The sequence below is a fragment of the Pagrus major genome, chromosome 7, assembly GCF_040436345.1.
Source record: "Pagrus major chromosome 7, Pma_NU_1.0".
NCBI classification, from domain to species: domain Eukaryota; kingdom Metazoa; phylum Chordata; class Actinopteri; order Spariformes; family Sparidae; genus Pagrus; species Pagrus major.
This window is the reverse complement of record NC_133221.1, coordinates 14,487,918-14,513,636: the sequence shown is the minus strand read 5'-3', so window position 1 is coordinate 14,513,636 and position 25,719 is coordinate 14,487,918. Positions and strand designations below refer to the sequence as shown.

The following is a 25,719-nucleotide window of genomic DNA, read 5'->3' as shown; positions in this document are numbered from 1 at the left end:
CCTTGTGTATTCTGACAGATTTACAATGCAGGGACATGTTGTAATATTTCAGTGTGATGAATTTCTACATTAAAACTTGACAAGTTGTAAAGTTACTGATACTGTTGAAATTATAGCCGGGGAATAAAACTTGGGATGTAAATACCTGCCTCCCATTACATACATATCATATATCATCAGTTCAGACTACTGCCACCGCATTTGGATTTATTGTGACACTGCTTATCAGGCCATAAATACCTGTGTCGAATGCATTTTTTAAACATAACTCTTTGCTTATTTGTTTATTTCTGGAGGGTTAACTGCATGCCTGTCACCAATCACATCCCAGCATGCATTGCAGAGGAACAGCTTAAAGAGGTCACAAGTGAATCATAGGGTTAACACAGTTCATTCTAATCTGTAGGAAATATTTGAAAAACTTCTTCTTCTGCTTCGCTATTAGAGTTTGTGCATCGCAGACCTAGACAGGATTAGGGAAATCCCTCAGTGACACACACCGTGCGAAAAAGATGGCTGTTGCAGAGCTGGTAGTGTACCGGAATATCTGTCTGGAATAATGACACACGTAACAACAATAAAAAGGAAGAAGCTCACTCGCACACAATGTTGCATATAACAAAAGTGAACTATGAATGACATCATGTGTTCGTAATGTGGGGTGTGATGCAATAGCTGTGGCTGTTTACTTCCCCAACAAGAACAATGCTACAGCAGCCTTAGTGTGCTGATTAAAAAGAACTGATTTTCAGAGGCACAGTTACAGTCTGTGTTGTGTACACAGCTTGGAGGGAGACTTACTGTAAATTACTTTTAGTCACTAACTAGTCAGTTAGCTAAGCCATTGCCCAAAGCCATATTTTAAGTAATATTGTGGATTATCTATGAGTCAGATGGGTATATGGCCATGGCGTGCCAAGCAGAGTTAATGATGAATAAGCCGATATAACGACTGAAAAAAAAAATCTTACCATCAGCCAAAGCAGGAGATTTAAAGATAATTTAACCAATTATAAACTCTATATAAATGTTTCATAAATGGTTTAAAACAGATATCATTTTTTTGTCAACAGTGTAGTAGCAGTGTGAAATTTAATTTAATTCAAAGTGTGGTTAATTGAGAAATTATATTTTAAAACTAACTTCTTCTTCTAACTAACTTCCTGTACTGTTGCATCTCGAGCTGTTGTAACAAGTGAATTTCCCCGTTGTGGGATAAATAAAGCCAATCTTAATCTTAATCTTAACCTGAAGTTCCACGGAAGCATTACATTTCCACTACACACGAACTACACTGTTCGTACGTGATTCTCACATGTGGATTAAAATTTCAACATGTCGAAACATCTTTATCTGCTCCCGTGAAGCATTCATAGTTCATATACTATACTGCAGTTTTAATTATATAAATATGTTGATGAGAGAAATTATAAATATTCTTATTCTGTAAATTCCAGAAACTTAAACTCCTCATGTCTGCTCATTAATTACATTATCGTGTATTGTAGACAATATATTATATGTTTATATGGTGTTATAGATGAATATGGGAGTTAAAGTAAACTGTTACCCCTTAGGCCAAAAGGTCTCTCATTGTTGTTGTTGTTTTCATTGTGTATACACGTGTGTAGGTATGGATACATATGTACAGATGTGTGTCATTGGATATGAGTGCTAATTAAACTTGATGTGACAACAATAGATAACAACAGACTATAACCACTTTTTCTGTCTGTTTATTATTATTTCACTATATATTATTATTTTGTCTTTGTCTTCGTCTCGTCTTCTATGCTCTTATTTTGTCTTGTGAAACATTTTCTTATTGAGAAGTGTTCAGCCAACATAACCATACAAACATTTCTCACTCAGTCATATTTTGTCAGACATTGCATACTAATAATCAACCATAAAACTGAAAAGAAAAGAAAAAAATCTAAAGGTATGTCAACTGGTTACTCTCATAAACATGTGGTTTGTTATCAGCACCACATGTGATGAGTTCAGAAGTCAAAACAAAAAGTAGGTAAGGGTAAATAAGTTGTACATCACAGTGGGATCGTGAGATGCATGCAAATACTATATATATGCAAATGTGTTTAAGAGTTTAACTTTAAACACATTGCTCTATCTTCCCCCTCCTCCCTCAAGTCAATCATCACCGCATTGTCTCTGCAGAAGTGTATCATGTTTGAGACCACCATGATGCAAAGTCAAAAAATATAAAGCCACATCATTTTCCTCCATGATACCTCTGCTTTGGGAAATATAAAGATAAGAAACCACAGATAACACCACATGTTTTGATTCCATGGAATTAAACCTGCCAAGCTGAAAAAGCTGTTATATGAAATAGGCAAAAAAAAAACCTGACAAGAAAGACAACCTTTATTTTAGAAACCACTCCCACTGTAAAAGGGGCTTGGCCAAAAGTCTGCAAAGACTTATAAGAGAGGTGACGTCCAGGTGGAGCATCATTCAGGTGAGCATTCACATGTCTCCACCCTCTAGTGCCTGAGGATACTACTTCACTGAACCAGAAACAGGAGTACTCCTCTGAATTAACAAGGTACAGATATTCTGTTTGTTGTGATCATTCATTCAGGCTCTGACTTTGTCTGTTTGCTGTCATATGACTGTTTGTCATTCTCTGTCAAGTTTGTGTGACAGCTTCTTTCACTTCTCTGTTCATGTTGCATTCTGGTGTCTCAAGTATGTTCTCTCTATTTTCCAGATTGTCCTTCTCGTGTGTTGGAAGAAATGGAGACGGTGAGTTGATTATTTTATATTTTAATGAGTTGTTTCGTTTGTTTTTAAAAGTCAGCTCATGAATGGCAAAGACAACTGTTTATAATCTTACAACAGGACCAGAGAATCTCATGGTAAAGGTAGAGAAGGGGATTCTGGAGAAACATAGTTGATTGTTGAGTTCAGAGTTGTAAAAAGTACCCAAAAGTCATACTTGACTAAAAGAAACAATATTGTGCTTGAATATTACTTTGGTAAAAGTGAAAGTCACTTTCAGTGTATTTGAGTAAAAGTCTTAAAGTAACTGATAGTATTTAAACTACAAGTAAAAGTAAGTTATAGGCTACATATATTTACATGTATGTTTATAGTGGGTGTCAGTTGATTACTGGCCTGGCTGATTGTCGGATCGAATATTCAGCATTTCTTTAATTATCGAAGTCAGTGCTTTTTAGTCTGATTGCTGATCAAATAAATTATTTACGGTATTATACGGTATATATTACGGTATTTGACGACCTGGGAAAGACAACAATCGACTATTTTTCTCCAGGATCGCCTTCTGTGCCTTTAATTGTAACTGATGGCTGAGGGTGAAAGCTTATTTGTAGGAATAGCAGATAAGCCACACATCACTGTTACCTGAATGTTACCTATTGCTGCTGAGGGCACATGCACTTGCATAAATTTGCCAGTCAAACTAAAACACACATGGTAACGCCTCACTCATTTTCAAGACACAAACACAACACACAGCTCGGATCAGCTTAAATATCATGTGAATGTCATGACTGTGTGTGACTTTGGAAATCTAGATGGAAAAAACGAATCATATTTCAAGATGATCACTGATGTTTAAATATTATGCAGAGCACAGATGATTCATAGACAATACACAGCTCATTTAAAATTGATGATTTGGTGCATCTCAAAGCAAAAATTTCCCTGTATGGTGCACCACAGAACAATAGTGCTCAACAGAACAATGATGGTTTCCATGAAAAATAACAGCAGGTGTGCAGTCTGATAATAACTACACCTCAGGCTACACCAGATAAATGTCACCCATCATGCAAAGTGTTTTTCTCTCTCGTCTGCATCACACAAACACACAAACCAGAATGTGTTGTGGTTTCTCAACGCACTGCTCTGTCTCCGTCAGATGGCTTACGTGACCGAGATCAGGCTGAGTGGAGAACGGGGGGCCTGGAGCGGAGTGGCCCCCTCCTCCTGTCCTGAGGTGGATCTGGAGGTCATCGAGGAGTACCTGCAGGAGCACTCGCTGGAGGTCCAGCCTGCACGCACACCAGCGTCACCTCCAAACGCCATGGGGCAACAGACGCATGCACACTCGCACCAGGCCACCAGGATCACAGGTTAGTGTGATGCTGATAAAAAACATGATGATAGGATGATTTTTTTGTATTTCTACATCATTTATCATCCTCTGCCTGTTTGTCCACAGTGAATAGCTGGTCAGGTCCTCACCCGTTTGAATGGCACTGTGGCTCTCACACTCCAAACGAGGAATATAAAGATCAAGCCCTGCCTCCAGCCTGGACTAGTCCCCATGACAACCATTGGGTGAGTTCAAGAACGTCAATCTTTTTGTAAATTAAAGCTTCATTACCTCTTTCAAAGCTGAATACAACAACACATCGCTGTTTGACACATTTTGGGATTTTGACGCAGAATTTACACTTTTTTGATTGACTGTATTTGGGATTTATGAGTTACATCTGTGAATAATTCATATGTTTTCAGGACCATGTTGCATATTCAACATATTCATACGAACCGCCTGCATACACTGACTCAGACTCCCAGTCTAGTAGCTCCCAGTATCAAGATTCCCCATCACCGTCATCCGACAGGGGGGGCAGGACGGACAGAGACTCCCTGCCACTCGCCCCACTTTCAGGTATACGCGCACACATCTCCACATGTGCAGCAAAACTCTCAACAATACAAATCTTCACCAAACTTCCATGTGCTTTTTCACACGGACATGCATGAATGAGTCATTATCACCTCATATTTGTATTTATATCCCCTTCCTTTTTTGCAGGAAAGAGGAAGGAGCGCTTGTTCCAGTTCCTGTTCGAGATGCTTCAGACGCCATCGATGCGGAGCTGCATCTGGTGGGTCCAATCCTCTGCTGGCACGTTCCAGTTCTCCTCCCAAAACAAGGAGCGCCTGGCGCAGTTGTGGGGCCGGCGAAAGGGCAATCGCAAGACCATGACCTACCAAAAGATGGCGCGGGCGCTGAGGAACTACTCCCGCACGGGAGAGATCCAGAAGGTGAAGAGGAAGCTCACGTACCGCTTCGATGAGAAGACACTGAGAGGCCTACAAGGAGACTCAGTGTAGGGAGTAGGATGGGGAGTGTATATAAGCATGGAAGTAGGATAGGCACGATGGATATTCGACACTGTGGTTTTCCTTGGTGCTGATCCTAATTCTATGTTATGTAGAAACAAATGAATACTGAGTATTTTAAAGGCCAGAAGATGAAACACTATCGAACGGAGCCATATTGGAGATGGTGTGAGCAAACTCACTGGATTGGCAATGTGTGAAAAGTCAGCTGGCATTAAAACATCTGTAAATCTAAAAGGTTATCACATAATATCTACTTCATAAGTAGAACTTAAAATAAAAGTTGTGGTTTTCTGTTTTGTTTTTTGTTTTTTTGTGATTCTGTGTTGCAGATATTCAGCAGATACAAGATCATCCTGTAGACTTCATAACACATTTAGGTTGTGCATACATGATCTGTTTGTTCAAATATCTTTCTTAAGATGAATGAATAAATATGAAATCCTTTTCAAAATACCTGATGTACTTGGTCCATCTATCTATCTATCTATCTATCTATCTATCTATCTATGTGAACAAAGACATACTGTATAGTTCATATCAGAAGCAAATACAGATATGCTTATAAACTGCAATAAACACACATACAGACCTACACAAACACACGCACATTGCCAAAATTGTATGCAAAGTTAGCGTGCATGAAAAAAACACCCTTAAAAACAGACCTATCAATCGGTAACATCTACAAAGTCCCCCGGCACACAACACACACAGCCACAGGACACACACACACACACACACAGATGTTGAGTATTACTTTCTAGTGTGGAGTTGCCAAAGTAAAGTAATTTAATTTTCATAGTCAAATGATGGGGCCACACACGTTTACTGAAAACCAAATGACACAGGAGAAAATGACATAGTATTAATAAACATTCTGAGCCATTCCTGACTATTCACTGACTTGTAGGTGTGACGTACTTACAGCAGTGGTGGAAAATAACTACATACATTAACTCAAGTATTATTGAGGTAAGATTTTGAGGTACTTGAGGTCGGTAATATTATACCTTAAACTCCTCTTCATTTATGTGACAGCTTTAGGTGGAAGCAACTAATTACAACTACTGAAATTACTGTTATTTTATTGGGTTCTTCTACTTTTATGAGATTTTTTTCAAGTCTGTATTTTAACTTGTGCATAAGTCTACATTACATCATGTATCATAGACTTAGTTACTTTTAAAATCATAATTGTGTACTAAGTACAACTTGAATTAACCTCTGAACCTTTTATCTGCCATATGTGAAGCCAATAAGGCTGTCTGATCACAAAGTGCAGCAGGCCCAGGTTTGGAGAGGTGACCGTGACCACTGAGCAGAACAGAGGAGGGGTTGGGAGTAATTTAGACGGAAGATTTGGAGAAACAGAAACCCCTTTGGTTGAATGCCTACTATTGACAATGCATCAAACAACAGTTCAAAAGTAACTAATACTCTGAGTAGCATTTAAGATGAATACTTTGTGCTTTTTCTCAAGTATCATTTCAATACCAGTAGTTTTAATTAAGTAATTGAGTAATATTTCAGAGATGTAACCGTACTGTTACTTTTTTTGATTTTCAGTACTCTTTCCACCACTGGTTACTTGATACTTTGCAGATTTAAATTTGATGCATTATTGAAAAAAAATCCCCAACTGCATATAGAGTAGTTGAAATTAGTTTAAACCGATACCACATTAAAATGCTGCTCACAAATGGATGCATTCATAATATAATACATATCAAAATATGACACCAATTTGACACACTGAATATTTGGGGTTTTTTAAGTACATTTCGCTTGACTTATTATTAAGTATTTCTACTTTGTAGTATTACTGCTTTTGCTCAAGCAATGGATTTGGGTAACACTTTCTCATAACTTTATAATTTACTGTTAACAAACAATAAAATGCTTTAAAACCCATTTTTAAGCAATTGTTTATTTTAATGTCTTAACTGCTGTCTATTATACTTAGTTATGGTTAGTAAATACTGTGTAGTTCATCTATAAACATTACGTTATAAAGTTGCAACTGATGTTCAGAAACCCTTACAAGTGCTTGTTAAATTGTTTATTACTCATTTCATTGTTTGTTAACACTGAAATAACTATTAACTTAAGTTTAATAAACTATAAGTTTATTGTGATGTTTATTATAAAGTGTCACCATGACTTATGAAGAAATGCCTCATTCAGAAGTCCTCTCCTCTAAAGCTACTGAGGCACATTCATCAGTGTGAGAAATGATTTTCACCCACTGATGAAATACAGATGGCGTCTCCATGGAGTGCACGCCTGTTTGCGTATAAAAAGCATCTGTTCTGTTGTTTTTTTGGTCATTTGAAGCCTGAAAGCAGGAACACGCTATCTGAGAAGCAAACACAGGATTATGTTTGATTTAACTCCACTGTGGAAGTCATCCCACCTGTCCACAGCCTTCAAGGAGACCTGCTCTATCAAACTTCATAGCTCATCTGTCTTCCGCGGTCTCCATCTTCTTCAGTAATGGCTGAGTGGAGTTGGGTGGCCTACACGGTCCTAGAAGTGCTGATTGCTGTGGCCTGTTGTCTTGGCAATGTGTTGGTGGTGTGTGCGGTGTGTATTGGTATCCGAGATTCCCTGCGGGAGCCGACCTTCTGCTTCCTCGTCTCCCTGGCGGTGGCTGACTTCCTGGTGGGCGTTGCTGCTGTGCCGCTGGCTGTGCTACTAGATGGCTGGGTCAGTGTGACCTCTGACCTGTGTCTGCTCCTCAGCTGCGTCGTGCTGGTGCTGACTCAGGCCTCTGTGCTGTCGCTGCTCGCTATCGCCGTGGACCGATACCTCCGGTTACACACACCGCTCAGGTAGGAGCCAATCTAATAGCAACTTTGGAGGGGGGGGACTAACATTACATGATATTTTAAGAGCAATGCTTGAGTGGGACACAAAAACAAACACTCTTATCACCTTACTAGCATTGCTACTTTTGCTACTGCTAGCACTATATAAAGGAGACCTATTATGTTCTTTCATCGTTTTCCTTTCCTACAGTGTTTTATATATGTTGTTTTGCGTGTAAAAGATCTTGAAAGTTAAAAAGTCTGCACCAACAGAAGTTCCTCTCTCCCACAGAAAACACTGCTCCTGAAATGCCTCTTCAGTAGTCCCGCCTTTAATTCCGTGACTTTGTGACATCACACTACGTCACCATGTCAAACATTTGCATAAGTTATGCCTAGTTTGGCACCAAGAATTGATTTAGCAAAGCTGCTCTGTTGTTGTTGTTGGCAGTGCTGGTTCAGGCATGCATGAGCTGACCAATCAGAGGAGACTGGGGGGGCTTAAAGAGACAGGAGCTAAAACAGAGCGTTTCAGACAGGGAGGGAATACAGTGCTGCAGCACTGGACAATATGAGAAAACTGATGTGTTTTTTGAGCATTAAGGCATGTAAACCAATTCTGGTTGTAACCCATAATAAAATAATCAACCTGAAAATGAGCATAATATGTCTCCTTTAATGTTACTGTGGCTTGTTAGCAAATATCTGCTAACTAGCTGACAAAATGTGACCTGTAATTCAGTGCAGAGAAAATGAAGACTGGTGACAATTACAAATTATCAATTTTATTGTGTTCAGCGGGAGATGTGAAAAAATGTTTATGCCGGTCGTTAGTTTATGTTACAAGGCACTCGAGAACGTGCATAAAGTCACATCCTTTGGACTGTGGTGGAAACTCCTGACCCAAGTCCTTCACAAAGACATCCACAGTCCAGCAGCATTAAACAACTTAAAGCAACATTATGTAGAAATTGGCATTTTGTGCAATTTGGCGCCCCCCACAGTTTCATTGTTGTAAATACAAATACAAAGTCTGTGATGAAATATATGTGCTTGCTACAAACAAAACTAGTGCAGAAACAAGTGATTGGGGGGGGGGGGGGGGGGTGGCTGAGATCGAGACATGATTCACTCTATTACAAGACACTGTACCATCAACATTATTCTGCAGCTGTTATTTTAAGGTAAAAAAGTTACATGATGTTGCTTTAACATATCTTTTGTTTGAACTATTTACTGGTGGTCAGCCACCAGTGATGAAATCTGATTTGCCTCATGTTCCACTGCTGAGGGCTATAGGGGCACAAGTGCATTTATTGAGATTACATAGATTTGCAGTGATATATTTCTGCCTGTTTCCACTGTGAAAAACCTGATTACAGGTAGGAAAACCATACAAATATCAGGCTGACTAATCACCTCTCTTTCATTCCCTCTTTCTTACAACCCTCACTCTCAGATACAAAGCCCTGGCCACACAGAAGCGTTCATGGATGGCCGTGTCTATGTGCTGGACTCTTTCCTGCTTACTGGGGTTCACCCCTCTGTTTGGCTGGCGCAATGACTCCTCTCTACCATCCAACTATACCAATACATCCTCCCCTTCCTTCACCTCTCCACCCTGCACCTTTCTCTCTGTTATCACCCTCCCGTTCATGGTCTACTTCAACTTCCTGGGATGTGTCATGGTGCCCCTGCTGGTCATGACCGTCCTCTACGCTCGAATCTTCTGGAGCCTGCAGGGCCGTCTGAAGGAGAGCTGTCCTCAAGCCCAGGCTTCTCTGCTCAGGGAGAAGAGGCTGGCCTGCTCCTTGGCTCTGGTTCTCATTTTGTTTGCCATCTGCTGGATTCCTCTGCACCTGATGAACTGTCTGTTGCTGTTTCACGGTCCTGAGGCCGTCACACAGGGGACGCTCTATACAGGCAGGTGGCTTTTCTAGTTCTTACATATGACAAAGGATTTTCTTTTTCATATGTCACACATTTACAAGATACTTACCAACAGTGAAATCTGACAGTGACAAATAATTTTTCCAGGTATTCTCCTGTCTCATGCCAACTCAGCAGTCAACCCTGTGGTCTATGCTTATCGCATCCCGAAGATCCAACAGGCTTACAGTCAAATATGGAGACGCTTCCTCGTGAACATAGACTGTTGCCATGGGGTAGAGCAAGTTCCCCGATCAAGAACAAGCAGCAGAGCCAATCACACACAGACATTTGGATCAGGAGGGAAGACCACACCCTAACAAAGGTCATTTTAAGTAATATGTTGGAGGTTTGAGTTCATGAGACTGTCAGAAGGTAGAAAATCTGACCATCACTTTGAGGCTTTTGACAGATAATCAACTGAGAACATGCAGACATACGCATTCCCTTGCAAACTTTATTCAAGTCGAAGCTATCTCATGAGTCTCCACTAGAGGGTGCCCTAGACTGACAAACCCAATAGCTGCTGCTGACCATGACACCAGCAGAAGTGCAGTAGGTGACGACAAACAAAGTCAAGATCGGATTCACTGATTTTAGGACAACTGATTTGAGACAGGCATGACTTTATTGAGATGTTTACATATTTTTGAGAAACTAATTTGACAGCTTCAATCAATGCATCGCTAACCTTTAGCAGCACATATCGTCTTGCTCTTCTTTCCCTGAAATCTAAGAATAAATGTGGTACTCAGCCGTGAGAGTGTGTCGAACATTGATGAGTGTTCAGCGAACTCCTCAGGGAAGGCAATAGACTGTATAGTTATCACCTGAGCAGGCTGCAATCCCACCCACCAAACTATACAACCTACTACCTCACCCTGACAGAGCCCAAATCAAAAACGCCACACGTTCACATCCTGTTCGGGAGCATGAAACCTCATTCACCTGCCCTAGCACAGAAAAAAAAACAATGCTTGTCACAGTGTATTATGTTGATTGCTGCAAGCGTATGTTTTGATTGGACGGCATGATTGCCCATCTGGAGATGACAGTCTGCGAGTGGCTGACTCAGCTGTCTCCTTGGGAAAGACAGTAGATTGTATAGTTATCTCAAAAAGAGGTTACACAACCCCACAACTATTCAATCTACTACCTCAGCCCCAAGGACAGCATCCACGTTGCTTCAGCATCAAAGATCCACAAAGGTAACTCTCCTGCAATGGTACAAAGAAAAAGAGACAGAGAGGGTTATCTTAATTAACGATTCTTCTCTGTAAAATACATGCAAGATAAAAACTTGAGGGGTGTACATTTACATTGTTGATGTGTTCAAATTCAGTCCCCGCACAAAAACGTGTAATCGTATTATTCAGATTTATCTCCGTGTGTGATTCTTTGTTTTCGTTCCTGGAAATGGTTCAAAATCACGACTTAGGGCTAAAAACTGCGGGTGCTTCGGAGAAACGTTTATCAATTCTAAACAAAAGAAGACCCAGTGAGATTTTGCATATTGGCACATCGTCACCGATCTAACCGAGCTTTTCTTTTCTTTTTTCCTTTACGTCTTTAAGAAATCTGTTCCATTAAAATAAATCAAACACAAATAATTTAACGGTAAGCAGACATCGCAAAGTCAGACCACTTATGTGTGAAATCCCAACAAACAACTCACTGGCTTCCTGAGACTCTGGCATGTGATCGAAAGGGGGGGGTGGGGGGGAGAGCTGCACGACTCTGTGCCAGGAATTCGTTTCCGTTTTTGCCAAAAACTGAGCTCATTCCAGTGGGCTATCCCTGTGTAGGCTGGCTGCAGCTTCTCAGACGGAGGTACACACACAGATGCCTGCAAATATGGCTTCCACCAGCTGCCTCTGATTGAATACAAGGCTGGGATTCTGCCCCCCAAAACACAACAAGGAAACACAAAATGGCGTCTCGCACATCGGCCATTTTAGGTCTGCTTAAAAACACTATAAGGTCTACCTTTCGGGAGTTTTTTTTCCCAGCCTGCTGTCTCATGATTAAGAAAGAGCAGCTGTTCGGTCGAGAGTGATGGAGAATCAATCGTGTGCCAAGAGCAGAGATGAAGCCAACAGATACAAGACGACACACTCACTATCAGCGGGTACAAAGTAAGAGAGCAACTCGAACAAAACTTATCAGGCGGCTGGCAAGTTCACAGAGAAAAAATGTTCCTGTCCATGTTCCTGTGAATTTACTCATACCATTAACATTTGGTTTGTTCGGAAATTTGGCACTCACTGAGCAAGAAGATTCTATTTTTGGTGACTTAAACTTTTAAAAACTTCACTTAGAAAGACCTTACTCATCCTAACTAACTGCTAAACTCTTCTGGGATAAGGGTTGGCATGGGCCAGCAGGTTAACATGGCAGCGACTGAAGGGTTAATGAGTGCCAGACTAATTGCCAGACCTGGGCCTCAAATAGACAGAAAAAGGGGTTAGGAGGTACACTGCTTGCATAAATTAGCATACAGTCACAACCCCTGAGACTTGGTCCAGACTGGCCCATAGTTAGCATGCAGTAGACCCTGCTAGCCTGATTACAGAAGACCAGACAGACAGAAGGGGGTGGTGTTGGTAGGGGGTGTGTTGGCATGATGCCCAACTCTGCCACTGTGCCAGTGACAGATCTACAGGCTCTGTTTGGTCGCCGAGAAACGTCCCCCGACTGGAGCTGTGTTTGGAGGACAAGGGAAGCAGACTACATGTGTTACAACACGGACATGTTAGTGAAGATTTAACAGGACACAAAAGGAAAAAGAAAAAACAATTTAAACATTAAATGCTTGTGGAGAATTATGTGATTCTGGGTTAATTGCGAAAATTGGCATCCCGTTCCCTGCGCAACTCCCGACTGTTTTGGAAACACTGAGGCCAAACTCGGTCAGTCATGTGAGCTCTATTGGGCACTGTTGTCTGTGATCGTGGACTTTGTCTATGTGGCACATAAAAGGGGCACGCACAGCTCGGCTGGGTCAAATCATTTTTTCTCTGTCAACTGCTTCACAATAAATATGCCACGAGCCTGCGGGGCAGCTGAGAGGATCTTGAAGATCTCGACGAGAAATGTGGCCTATTGAGTTAATCTCATCTACCAATTAGACTGTCTGTCTGTGCGTCTGCCTCAGCAGAATTGTGGCTAAATGGTAGTAAATTCATATTAGCAGTATTCAGTGTAAACAAGGACCTTGTCCTCTCTTGCCCCCTGATAACGCTGCTCTGCTGTGAGGGTATGTTTCTCTGGAAACAATTTCCTGCTTTAGTTAAGTTAATCTGCCTTTTGGTGACAGTTACATGTGTTTCTTTTGTGTTTTTCCACAGCCCCCATGTCAATTTGATCTTTTCAATAAGTTTGGAACAGATGTATCCACAGAAACAACACTGATTCTGTTTCAAACGTAAAACATCCAATGTTTGTTTTAAATAAATTCATTCTTATAAAACTGCCACAACGAAAAAACAAGGAAAAAAATAAGCCTTTCAAGTAAACAAAAAGGCAAGCTGTTTCGATCAAATTATCCACTTACTCTACTCTTTTGTGAATCAAGTTAAAAGAACAAAATCAAAATGCCTGTCAAACAAAAATTACCACCGTTTATTTTGCAGATTTTACACACACAAAAAAAAACACCACTAAAGCACCATCTTTAACAAACCAAAGCCCATGCGATTAATTAAAACGTACAAAATCACAGAAACAACAGGCGTGAGCTTCCTCCCCTTCGCTGTGAAAGGATGGAAGGATTCATCGCAGTTATTCTCGCCCAATACAAACGACGTAAACACACAAATTAATCAGCAAAATCCCCAAACACACGCAGCGCGCTCAGTTGCCAACAAAACTCCTCAGAATTGGAGCAGATTTTCGCAGGAAGCAGAGGCAGGGAAATACCTATTGGATTTCCTGGTCCCTTGGTCCGCGAGACGGGATGAATGCTTGGCAGACACAACGGACGGGGCACCAGACGATTGGTACAGGTTCTTGTGTGTTTCTCTCTCTCTTTCTCTCTCTCTCTCTCTGAGCTTTGTGCCAAGAATGGGCAGTGTCTGTGTGCCAGGCAGAATTTCAATGAGGGAGGAAGGAGGTGGTGGTGGTGGTGGTGGTGGGCAAAGAGGAGGAGGAGCAGTGGGGGAGCTGGAGTTGGCAGAGGAAGTATGCCACACAATAAATGGCAGGATGAAGAATTCCCACAGTTAAAAAGATGCAAACGGATGTCTTGTCTTACTCGCGTCTTAATCTAGAGGAAAAATGTGTCCAGGCATCTGGCAGAGAGAAGAAGGAGGGCTGAACAGAGCGCTATGGGGATTTTATCATACCTGCTATTTCATCTGCCCCACTCCCTGAGGAATGCCTGATTCCTACATTAAAGGACGAAGGACGGGGGCACTGAGCCTCTTCCGTGCCCACTTGGCATGGTGCCCGCTCTGATGTTCTCTATATCCTCATTAACCAAGCGCAAACGCACAAGGCTCATGCTCGCATGTATGCATGTTTACAGAAATCTGCTGCCATATGCGTGTACTTACACACAGCCGCACAGACACAACACGGCACAGTTGCTTGACCCGAGTACGCAGAAGAAGCGCGTTCTATCCGATCCCGTTAATTCAGTGAAAATGCTTCCAGTTCTCCTCTGTTTTGCTGCACACACCAAGGTTGGACTCACAGGCGTAAAAGCTAGGTAAACAAGTCGGGAAATGTGTTTGATAAAAAGATAGCATGACCCAGATAAGGCAGCAGTATAAGAGAGCCATTGTGTTGACTATCATGGTGTCCAACAATCACGTATACACCTACAGAAGAAGTGGAGCTAGTTTGAATAATCAGTATTTGCTGGATGCTTCTCAGGTTAGTTTGTCACAACATTTAAAATGCATTTAAAAATATGTATACTCAAGATAATGAGTTACTTGCTGCTAGAAGAAAAAAAGAAGCGCTGCTGTTTCAGCTGCAGTTTATCGTCCAACTGTGTTTCTAAAAGCTCTGAATGAAGAAAATATACATCAAAGGTTTCTGTCCTCCTCTTCATCTACACTCTCAATCCTCTCTCCTCTTCACCACTTGTCTATGCTTTTGCTAATGTGCTGATGAGATGTGTGGTTACCATGGTTTCAAATGTTTCTGATAGCTCAGATGCCTGGCCTGGCGTGTTGCTACACGCCCACATGTTACAGCATTCAATAATGCCATACAGAGCAGGCCATAAACACAAATGCACATGCATACATGCATATACACAAACACACATCAAAAAGGTATGCCCTTTCAAAGAGGGTGTGCATGCATATCGTGTGTGCCTGTATACAAACAGTATGCGTGCAAGAGTGCAAAGTGGTGTATGTCAGTACGAAACAGCTGCAGCTTCCTGCATGAGAAGAGAAACTTCCTGTTGCCTCGCTGCAAACCGCGGCCGGTCAGCCAAGATATCAACCAATCAGATATGTTGAGGCTGAATGCAGGAAGTTAGCCTGACTGCCTCTAGGAGAAAAAACTCAGAAACATTATGAGGCAACACAATAAGTTCATCTGAGGATAAGAGAGGGGCGGGGAAAGAGCTCTCCTACTCCTACCTCTCTTTCTGTCTCTGTAACCCTTGTTCTCTCTCTTTCTCTCTTCAGCTTCTTCTTTCTTAACATTTTCCTCTCATCACTGTCACATGTCGATATACGTAAACAGAGCTTCTTTTAGTTCTTTTTTTATGAATCAATTTGCCACTTAATGCCACAGCCTAGCGATTTGAAACGACCGAGGTCTGTGCAGAGGAATTAGGAGTAGTATACCCACAAAGTGTGAGGGCCATATTGACAGGGTCTGCTCATATTCACTGTTTCTTAAACACGTGGCACGAAGGCGCCATCTTAACACCAACCCGTATTTAGACCCAGATACAGTACTGACAGTAAGCAGTTCCTATTTGTACAGCCAACATGCAGATTTTTCAAATTATCAAATCGTATTAAAATCCGATTAAAAGTAGGTCGAAAGATCACATCGAGTTGTTGATTGATTTACATATCCTGTTTTATCTAATTCGGAGCGCAAAAGAGTGATATTTCACCTTTGTTTCATGGCATATTGGTGTCTGACATCAGACTATGATCAAAATATGCCACATAATACCAATAATGTGCCTGTTTTCTTACAAGTGAGTACGATAAACATCAATTTGACGAACGCTACTTGCATATTTCTTATCTATTGCGACAGGCAGGTCACACCGGGGAAAAAAACAGCTTTACTGATAAAATGAGAGAGAACAGCAACATTAAACTGCAATTTTCGCTCAACAACCTGCCTTTTTCTTTAAAGCATCGTCTGTCTGTCCGAAACTCGGTTTCACTTCTGCCTCAATTTACTCTGAAGTGCAAAGTATCACACACAGTAGCCTTCGCCGCAGTGTGACAAGACAAACATTATAGTTGCCACCATTTAACAATCTGTCACACACATACAGACACATGTGAGTTTTCACAGTGGCTCAAAGTGCAAACAGTGTGTGAAGGGAATGAGAAACAAAGTAAATATTGCCCTTGTATGAGCTATCATAACGGCTCTTGATGATAAGAAAGTGTCTCACTCGTCCTGTTGTGGGTGCAGCTCTTCAACGCTGGTCACTGAACACAACAACAGCTCTGTGGCTCGGTCGACCCCTCTGAGGTCAGAAAGTAACCGAGAGGGCCTGTCCTTCCTCCTGCCAGTCTACAAAGAGACACCTGTTCAGTACGGAAAAGCCACAGAAAGACGGTTCACCACACCGTCAGAGCCTGGTGCCCTAGAGCAGAGAGGGGCGAGAAAGAAGGGGACAGGGACAGACAAAAAAAGAGATCATGGAAGCAGGAGAAAGAGGATGGTCAGCAGGGAGTCGAGGAGTCCCTCCGAGCTCTAGAAAAGTTTCTCCTGCTATGTCCATTGAGCCAAAATGGCGGCGAGCGGAGTGCAGCGTGGCAACCGACGACGGCAGACACATTTACAGGAGGAAGACCATGATAAAGGATAGAGAGGAGGGCGAGAGGAACTAGAGGAGAACGATTATAGGACAGTGAGAAAGACGGGAAGAGGTGTCGCAGGATAAAAAAGCAAAAATACCTGGAGCCTGTACGTGAGCGGAGGGCTGGGCCGGAGGACTGGAGGAGAAGAGGGCCGTGATGGCGGGAAGAAGGGAAAAGAGAGGAGTAGAGCACACCCTCTGAGAGCTACACCCCCTTCCCACAATCCCCTCCTACTGGCGTGAGTGCGTCTGTCCGTACACAGGGTGACAGAGGGACGTCTGCTCACACACAGCCCTACAAAACACACACAAGCCACGGTATCAAACACACAGTGCACAACAAAAAGGGAAAAGCTCCACAACACACTCACAATGGACTCACATGACTTGCAGTTGCGTATGACCGAAACGGAGACAAACGCGCCAGACAGAACAGACAGAGGACACTTCAAAACACAAACATACACATAATCAATTCGCCAGCCTTTGGATCGCCCTCTGCTCTGCCCTGTGCTGTGTTTGCCTCGGTCCGCCTGCCCACTTTGGCACCGCTGCCAAGAGGGAAGGGGAGAAAAAGGGAGGGGAGGAGGCGAGGGGGGTGTAGAGACACAGAAAGAGGAAGGGAGGGACATGCTGTAGCGAGAGAGGGGGAACAGAAAGAGGAGGAGTCAGAGAAAAAGAGTTAAGAAAGCGAGTGAGACACGGAAAGACGAGAAAAAGAAAGAGAAGAAACTGTCGTGAGCAGTGACACAAAGCAGTGGGACAGCAGCTGGGAGCACGCTGACGATTTGTATGTTAATCATCCAAAACACACGTCTCACCTTGTACTGTACTTATATGCTATCCTGCAGCAACAGACAGATGGCGAGAGAGACAAGCAGATCCTAACACTTCTGCCATGTTGTTCCATCTCACCACATTTGCACACAATGGCTCAAAAAAAGCCCAAAGTGCTCTTGGGATACGAACTCTACACTGAGGGACATTTGTCGCCGAGCTCTCTCGCCTCCAAGAGAAATCCCCTGGAGGATCACTGTCTTTCTCGACATCTTTATTCTGCCCGCTTTTCTCCGAGTCTCCCTCTATCCTTCCGTCAACTTGTCCTCTCCCTCCATCAGGGGATAATATCTGCCCTCCGAAGTGGGAGGGGTTTGAGGGAGTTCAGCTAAATGGATCAATGAGCGAGCAGGGTGGATACCTCACAGAATGTGACTTTTTTTTTTCTCCCTCGGCCGTTGGCATCGTTCCCAGGTCTCCCTTTGCTTTCTCACACCAGCGAGACAGTTGAACATCAGTGCAGATCTTGGACCAGCGAGCTGTCGCCTCTAGATGACCTCAATCATTAGGAGAGAAAACATAAATCCATCTGTTCGTAAATGGCCGACCTTCTCTGCAGCCCATTCGTGGACCAATCATTGATCGGGTATCCCAAGCCGAGCCAACCAATCGCCGCTCACGTTTGAGCTGACGTTGTTTTCAAACTGCTGAGGAATACTTTTTACCAGTAAATGCCACACAAATACTTTCTCTTCTTATTTTAAAACTTACATCAGCCACTTGTAGACAAAAGACGAAGCTTGTTTTGTCTTTGGTAGGTGAAACAGTTAATTCCTCATTGCAGCTGCTGTGACACCTGAGTTTCTGAGTCCTCAAACTGACCAACGCACACACACACTCACACACACGTTTCTCGAGGGTTCTCCCAGTCCTCAAACACTCACGGCAGAGACAAAACAGACCACAATGGTCCAGCTTCTCTGCTTAAACTCCACATGAGTCTTTTCTCGAAGACAGGACAATGGACACACACACACTCATACTGTACACAGACTCACACAAACACACACACACACACACATGTGGTGCGAACAATCCAGTTCTTCCATGGAGGCTCGGATTCAGCCAGCAGGTTGGACAGCCCCTCCAACCTGACGTCACGTCTCCTTTGTTGTTTATGCATTTATTTCTCTCCTCAGCTGAACTCTCTGAACCCAAAGTCTCCCGCCCTCCCTCCCCTCCCTCCCTCCCGTCCTGTCCTCCAGCCCTACACTTACCCCCTGCCAACGAAGGCGGGCAAATACAGTATGGCTTTAACAAGGAAAGAGAAAAGAAGGAGAGGCAGACAGAAACACAGAGAGGAGACAGACAGGGAGAGGGAGAAAAAGGAGCTTAGATGTCTCTCTCACTTTTTCTTTTCCTCCTTTTCTTCTTCGATCGCTCCCCGCGTCTCTTCCTGCTCGGCTTGTAAAAGTTTCAGCTGCATGGCGGGCCGGCCTCTTTTGGCAGCCGTCCAACTCTTGACTCTCATGTCCCCTTGCGAGAGAGAGAGAAGGAGGGGAGGACAAATATAGTCACAGCTAGACTGTACTGTACAGAGGCAGATGTACTCTGAATGCACTGCTGCAACTGGGGCTGCACAACCAACTGAAATATTATCAATACCACAATAAAGCCAAGTTCACGATCACAGAAGTGACCATTTTTGGATAAAGACAACATGTGTGACAAAACAGTGGTATAATGAAGAACTGTAGTGCTGCAGAAATGCCCTTGCCTACAAATCTTGAGATGTAAGAGGACATGTTTGATTGGTGTGAAAAGGAAGATTGTCATGCAAAAATGATCATTTCCACTAATCATGAATCATATCACATTTGTAATTTCTGTCAAAAAAATCGCAATTATGATGACATTTCATACTAACACACTCTCATAGGAAAAAAGGAGTTGGTGACATTCCCTCACAGTTTATAACGAGCTGCAGTGGAGCATTAGACAGTAGATCTCATATGAAACACAAGCTAATCATCACTCGAGACATCATGCAGAGCTTCCAAAGGCTGTGACCCAGTTGTGATGTTAGTCTGCCTTTAACTGAGTGTGATAGCTGAATCTGATAACAGTGTGTTTCACTGCTCACACCCAGTTCACACAGGGTGACTCTCACTCTGTTCAGTTTTTTCCTGGTGTCAATAACACGAGCTGCTCGGTTGCTTGTACATGCAAATGGATTTACACAGCAACATTAACCATGTCAAATATTTACATTAATTTAAAAGGTAAAGCGAAGTGTGTCGTTGCACAGGTGGACATACACACACACACATGCACACACAGACTGAGGATGTGTTGTGACTTGTGTACTCACCTGAACACAGGGGTGTTTATGTTGTCACGTTTATCATAAAAAGTAGTCCAATCATGTAATAATTTTTATTGTAGTTTTAATTTACTCATTAGTGCTCTCTTAATGATCCTAATTACAGCACTGTTTAAATTATCTTTTGTCTCCAAGTTTTGAAGCACCTTGTTTCCACAGCTCTTCCAAAATGTGCCACTGTTTCTTATCACATTTCTGAAAATAGTGTGTATTCTGGCATAATTAGCTAATTAATCTACATTTTAGCTAATGAGCTAAAATACTGTTAAGGCAATCCTCTGTTATAGTGTTGACATCCTTTGTGAGAGGCCTTTTTCAGTGGTTCGATATTCAAAATGTGATTTATAACATGCAACAGTGAAATTATTGCCATAAAATTATATGTGCATAAAGTTATTTAACTGAATTAAAGAGGACCAACAATTTTATAAAGATCAATCGTAAGATATTTTGATGGCAATAGCCTACCTGCAATACTGTTGGTTTAAGAAGACATTTTTGCTCACTTATTTCTATAAGATGGTTCAACAGGTCACAGGTGAGAAGCCAAATATTGAATTGTTTTCTACTGTAACATCAGCTCAGGACAAGAACAGTCTTCTGACCCTGTTTGCAAAGAAGTTTGATTTAATTAAAGGAATTCAGCTTGTTGTTGGATGATTTCAGAGCCCTGATACATACAGGCCTGAAGGAATAATGCCTCTTTATCAATTCAGTTACAGTATAGAAGTAGCTTATATGTATTAAAAATTATTGAACTGAATAAAAGAGCAATATACCAAAGTAGTCATTTCTGTGGAAAACAGACATACATTGTAAGATGTTTCTGTCTTGATTATTTGCTCGCTCATTTTTATGATGTTCATGGATTAAGTAACATTAACACAGTAGAGTATAAAGTGTGAAGTCCCATGCGATCATCTTTTTTTCAGGTACAGGGATTCAGCTTGTTTACTGAATGATTTTGGAGTCTGACACGTGACAAAATATCTTCTCAATGATTCAGATGCATGACTCCAAGCTAAAAGTAGCACTAGCTAGCTGGCTAGCTAAAAGCTAACGTTACTCCCTTGACCAATTTTAACTTCTTCTCTTTTTTTTTTACCAAATTTAAAATTGGACTTTTGAAACTGCAAAGGTTTAAAGTAAACAACCACAGCAAAAATAAACTTTGGATATTTCCCTCGCTAGAAATACACAACCACTACTCACCTGACTGAGAGCGTCCATGGCTGAGAGGCTGTGCTGGTGCTGGAGGGACAAAAACAGGCTTGGTATACTGTAGTGGGCCTGAGTAAGTGTGAGCGACAATTGCCTATTTAAGTGGCAAGTGAATTTATAAAGGCCTAGGGCTCTTTTAACGAATGTTAATTCATTTTTAATGACCCTTTAGTAAATGTATGCTGTCCTTGTTCAACAGGTGGGTTATGCAGGGTTTGCTTTACTCTGATTGGCTCATGGACATACTACAGTAGCCCATAGAAACATCTGGGTCTGGGCCTGCCTGACAATAAAAACATTTTAAAAACCTATTAAAAGCTTGGCAGGTATTAGACTGAGCCCATGAATCTGCCTGTTGTGATAAGAAAAATCAACATGTTTTTGGGCTTGTAGGCATGGCAGCATGTTTTGGTACATAAATGCAACTTCTTGTTCACCAAATGAGGACAGTAATAAATTAAAGGATTCAGAACATTTTGACAGAACATCTCCTCACAAATATGTTTATAAAAATCCATGATACATTACTTCACTGTCACCGGCTCTGGTTAAACTACAATCTTTCCTCTAGAAAGATGAAGCGCCCCATCTAGTGGCAAACTACTGAAAAGGCCTTTTGTGAGCAGAAAAGGGAATGTTTGAAGAATAATCCCAATGTTGTTTTGATTTGGTGTTGTTATATGTGCCTAAAAGTCATACTTAAAAGTAAAGATATCATGTAAAAATATTACTTTGTTAAAAGTTAAAGCCATCCATAAGTACTTGAGTAAAAGTCTTAAAGTATCTGTTATTAAATATACTTAAGTATCAAAAGTACAAGTAAAAGTAATTCATACATATATTTACATGTATGTAAATACTGTATGGGTCAACCAATATACCTGATTATCACATTCAATATTCAGCATTGTTCTGATTAAAAATCAAATGGCTAAGTTTATACTTTGACTGATGCAGCACACTAACTAGTAACTAGTAACTAAAGTTGTCAAATAAATGTGAGAAATGTGAGTAGGTAGGTCAATATCTGCCTTTAAAATGCAGTGGAGAGGAAGTGTAAAGTAGCAGAAGTGGAAATACTAAAGTAAAGTGCATCAAAGTTGTCCTTAAGTGGGCTAAAGTACTTAGTTTCCCTCCGTCCCTGTTTTTATTCCACCCCATTTTTCTTAAAATCGCTAATTTAGGATGCATATTATCTCAGCTCTGATTAATGGAAATATTTTACATTAACAAGGCCATTTTACCATAAGTATATCATTACTTGCTTCTATCAACATCAATAATTATTGTAGAATTGCTATTCTATTTGATTTAAACGTGACCTGTTAGGCAGAGAAGACAGTACACAAAGGAGGTAAATAAGAAGACAAGCCAAATGAAGATTTAAGGAAAGAAGAAAGAAAAAACAACATTATCAGGAGGCACTGGGTTTGGACACTGCGCTTGTTTGCAGTTGTATGTGTGAGCGTGTGTGTTTGTATTTGGACACTCCTGATTCAGTTGTATTGTATCAGTCTTACTTAGTGATAAAAGTTTCAAATATCAGTATGAAGTCAGGCAAAGATGATGACAACAACAGAAGTAAGAAAACAAATGAAGAAGCGAGGGAGTACTGAAACAACTGTTCACTTTCTTTTCTACCTCTAACAACTGTACCTGGTCCCCACTGAGGCCACAGACCTCACTGGGGAAAGGAGGGAACTTTGTACAGGCAGGTTGAGATCGAGACATGTTGGTACATGTACACTGAAGTTAGGCAATCAGCCATGTACTGTATATTTCACTGTGAGGCTGCACAACACCCGCCTGCACACATGAGAAAGCAAACATTTGTATTGCTTTTTGGATATTTGAGTTATAAATATCTTAATCCTCCTAAAAGGTTAAATGGCCCCAGCTTTTATAAACTCACAGCACCTGTAACAACAAAACAAGAAGATTGTTTGTTCGCTGTAACTACACTGTTTTCGTCAATCAGCACCATGTCAACTGTGGCCTGCTCGCCCTTTGAAAGGCCCATGGCTGTGGCAATACTGCCCTCCTGTGGCCATTTGCAGGGACAGAATCAGCCCCAATAGGATGTCTTTTTCCATTCCCCACCTCCCCCGTGAGTCACTTTTATACCCAGTCACATTTTAATCAGTGCACTAAGGAATCAAAGGGGGGGCAGTAGGGGCTTGCAAGTCTTAAAAATATGGGGATGGCTACAATAAGTTAAAGCAAAAATTAAAAATGTAGTCATTATAATCACCCCCATGCTGATGGAAAGTCGGGTGAAGTTTCATAGGCCACAAAACATTTCTGGAGCTTCACAGCAAAACAGCGTTGCAGCATTCTACTAAACAACTGAAGTAGATGGAGACTTGTTTTAAAACGTCAAAAAGAAAGAAAATATAGAAACATAAAGTGGCAGGATTCAGACAGGATGTGTGCTAACACTTTTATCTTACCAGCTACATTGAAGATTTCTGCTTTAAAAGGGGTCTACATAATGACTTTTCAAATCAATTTGGGATATTGGGGCTTCCGGAGACTTGGATTAAACCAGACAAGGTGCATGGAGCCATTTTCTCGGTCTTCTTCTCGGTTGTTTTCACGTTTTAAGACAGGTCCCCGTCTACCTCAGTTGTTTAGGAGAATGCTGCAACGCTGTTTTGCTGTGAAGCTCCAGAAATGTTTTGTGGACTACGAAACTTCACCTGACTTTCCATCTGCATGAGGGTGAGTAGATGACGACTACATTTTCATTTTTTGGGTGTACTTATCCTTTAAGAGTTCTACATTAAACCTCACTCAACAGCACTGATCTGACAACTGTTAAAAACAGGTGTAACTGAGTCCTGCAGGAGTCCAGATCTGATGTCAGCCTTTAATCTGATCCATTAAACAGGAGCTTATTGTCAGCAGTCGAGAGGCATGTTGAGAATAAGTGGGTTTAAGTCTCTTTGTCAGTCTCGTGACATTTCGCTCAGAGGCCATTACATCTCCTTTTACAATAGAATCACTGTTACTTGTCAGCTTCAGCTGTAAGCAGGGCCTTTCCCTCTAATCACTCTCACCTTGTCAGTGTGGGGGAGTAATACTGTAGGTGATGTAAATCATTAACTAGGGCTGACACAAGCCTGTTTGGATCCCTGAGCAGCTTTGACAGCCCTCTCCCCAGTCAGCACATTTCTAGGAGTTGAATAGTTTTCAGCATCATGTGATACGTGACATCATAAAAGGGGAATTTATCACAGAAAGAATGAAAATAAACTAATCAGGGAAACCTGCTGAAACAATAGAGTTTATTCTCAAGGATGTGTGTATATCATACTTGAAAATAATGATGATGAATTACTTTGTAATTGTAATTTTCTACTGACTGCCTCCTGCTGTGCGTGTCTAAACACATAACCATCAGAAAATAAACACACGCTCCATGTATACTGCCGTGGGCCGATTTAGCAGTGCCGCACACAGTGGACAACATCAGCCTCATTTCAACATATTATGTTTCTCCTGGTTCCTAATAAAAAAACTACTGCGTTGGTCTACTCAAATCATTGTTGAGTGTCAGCATTTGTCATTTTAATGTGACATTCATTTGTCATGTTTCTATTAAACCTCAATGGCTCATTTGTTATTTATATTTATTGATATTTTTTTGTGTGCACACCAAAATACAGAAGACATGCAAGAGGACATTAACCATTAGCCATTAACCTGTGATGGGTCAAAAATGAGTTGCTGGATCCCTTTAAGCCCCCCATTTCAGTGCATTAGGTATATTTTGTCTATGCTGGAGTAATACCAGCATACAACCCAGCCTTGCTACATGGCAACTGGATTAAACACATTAAGACTATGCAAGATATCAGCACACATGAGGCCTCAAGATTAGCAAATAAAGAAAGACCCATATGAACTTTAGTGTTTAAGGGGTTTAAATTTAAACATATTTTCCGTTAAAGTGGCACAAAGCTGTTGACACAGATTAAAGCTAGAGCTCTCTGGCCCCAGAGCAGTTACACTGCCCGATTGGTAATACAGGCTTGGTTTATCAACATAACATATTTTTCATTAGATATAGTTCACTGTCACAGATGATTATGGGTACTTGCTTCACTTGTCCAAGTGGTTCCCACCTTTTTGGCTTGTGACTCTTTAAAACAAAGTTGGTGCTTAATTATTAACTACCCATTGGTATATAAAGTGCCTAAAACTGGCTTCACATTAACAAACCAGAGGTTGTAACTACGTACATTTACTTAAAGATGCACTATGTAGTTTTAGGGAAGAGATTTTAATCAGAAGAGAAAGACCTTCATTGACATGAAATAAACAAACCATCTTTGTATAATAAACAAAGTGAGCTTAAAGGACAACACAATTTGGCACTGTTGTACTCTGTTTATATTTGGCGGACCCTGCCACCTTTCTAGCTTTAAACAGTGTTCTGGGACCTTATTTTCCTC

At 41.4% G+C, this 25,719-nt stretch overlaps 2 protein-coding genes and 1 long non-coding RNA gene across 4 annotated transcripts; 2 read left to right on the top strand and 1 right to left on the bottom strand.

Annotated features, from left to right (window-relative positions):
• Window positions 1–2,725: 2,725 nt before the first annotated feature.
• On the top strand, window positions 2,726–5,583 carry LOC141000329 (uncharacterized). Its single transcript, XM_073471029.1, has 5 exons — window positions 2,726–2,769; window positions 3,911–4,124; window positions 4,214–4,332; window positions 4,513–4,669; window positions 4,817–5,583. Exons 1-5 carry the CDS (start codon window positions 2,761–2,763, stop codon window positions 5,116–5,118), a joined length of 801 nt encoding a protein of 266 aa, XP_073327130.1. The 5' UTR covers window positions 2,726–2,760; the 3' UTR covers window positions 5,119–5,583.
• Window positions 5,584–7,623: 2,040 nt separating this feature from the next.
• Window positions 7,624–10,272, top strand: LOC140999971 (adenosine receptor A3). Its single transcript, XM_073470576.1, has 3 exons — window positions 7,624–7,961; window positions 9,397–9,860; window positions 9,975–10,272. The coding sequence occupies exons 1-3, from the start codon at window positions 7,624–7,626 to the stop codon at window positions 10,184–10,186; spliced, it is 1,014 nt and encodes a 337-aa protein (XP_073326677.1). The 3' UTR covers window positions 10,187–10,272.
• Window positions 10,273–10,475: 203 nt separating this feature from the next.
• LOC140999970 (uncharacterized) lies at window positions 10,476–17,430 on the bottom strand. 2 transcript variants are annotated; one of them, XR_012179503.1, is made up of 3 exons: window positions 17,264–17,430; window positions 16,980–17,176; window positions 10,476–11,083 (listed from the first exon to the last, which is right to left on the bottom strand). It is a non-coding gene; the product is annotated as an uncharacterized lncRNA (long non-coding RNA). The 2 variants fall into 2 exon arrangements; XR_012179504.1 differs by lacking the exons at window positions 16,980–17,176; window positions 17,264–17,430 and adding an exon at window positions 16,471–16,586.
• Window positions 17,431–25,719: the final 8,289 nt, after the last annotated feature.

Excerpts from the sequence above, each read along its gene's own strand:
- LOC140999971 (XM_073470576.1), top strand. The coding sequence starts at position 7,624 with ATGGCTGAGTGGAGTTGGGTGGCCTACACGGTCCTAGAAGTGCTGATT. Across the intron at positions 7,962-9,396 it reads CGGTTACACACACCGCTCAG|ATACAAAGCCCTGGCCACAC; the intron begins GTAGGAGCCAAT and ends CCTCACTCTCAG. Across the intron at positions 9,861-9,974 it reads ACAGGGGACGCTCTATACAG|GTATTCTCCTGTCTCATGCC; the intron begins GCAGGTGGCTTT and ends TAATTTTTCCAG.
- LOC141000329 (XM_073471029.1), top strand. Across the intron at positions 4,125-4,213 it reads CCAGGCCACCAGGATCACAG|TGAATAGCTGGTCAGGTCCT; the intron begins GTTAGTGTGATG and ends GTTTGTCCACAG. Across the intron at positions 4,333-4,512 it reads GTCCCCATGACAACCATTGG|GACCATGTTGCATATTCAAC; the intron begins GTGAGTTCAAGA and ends ATATGTTTTCAG.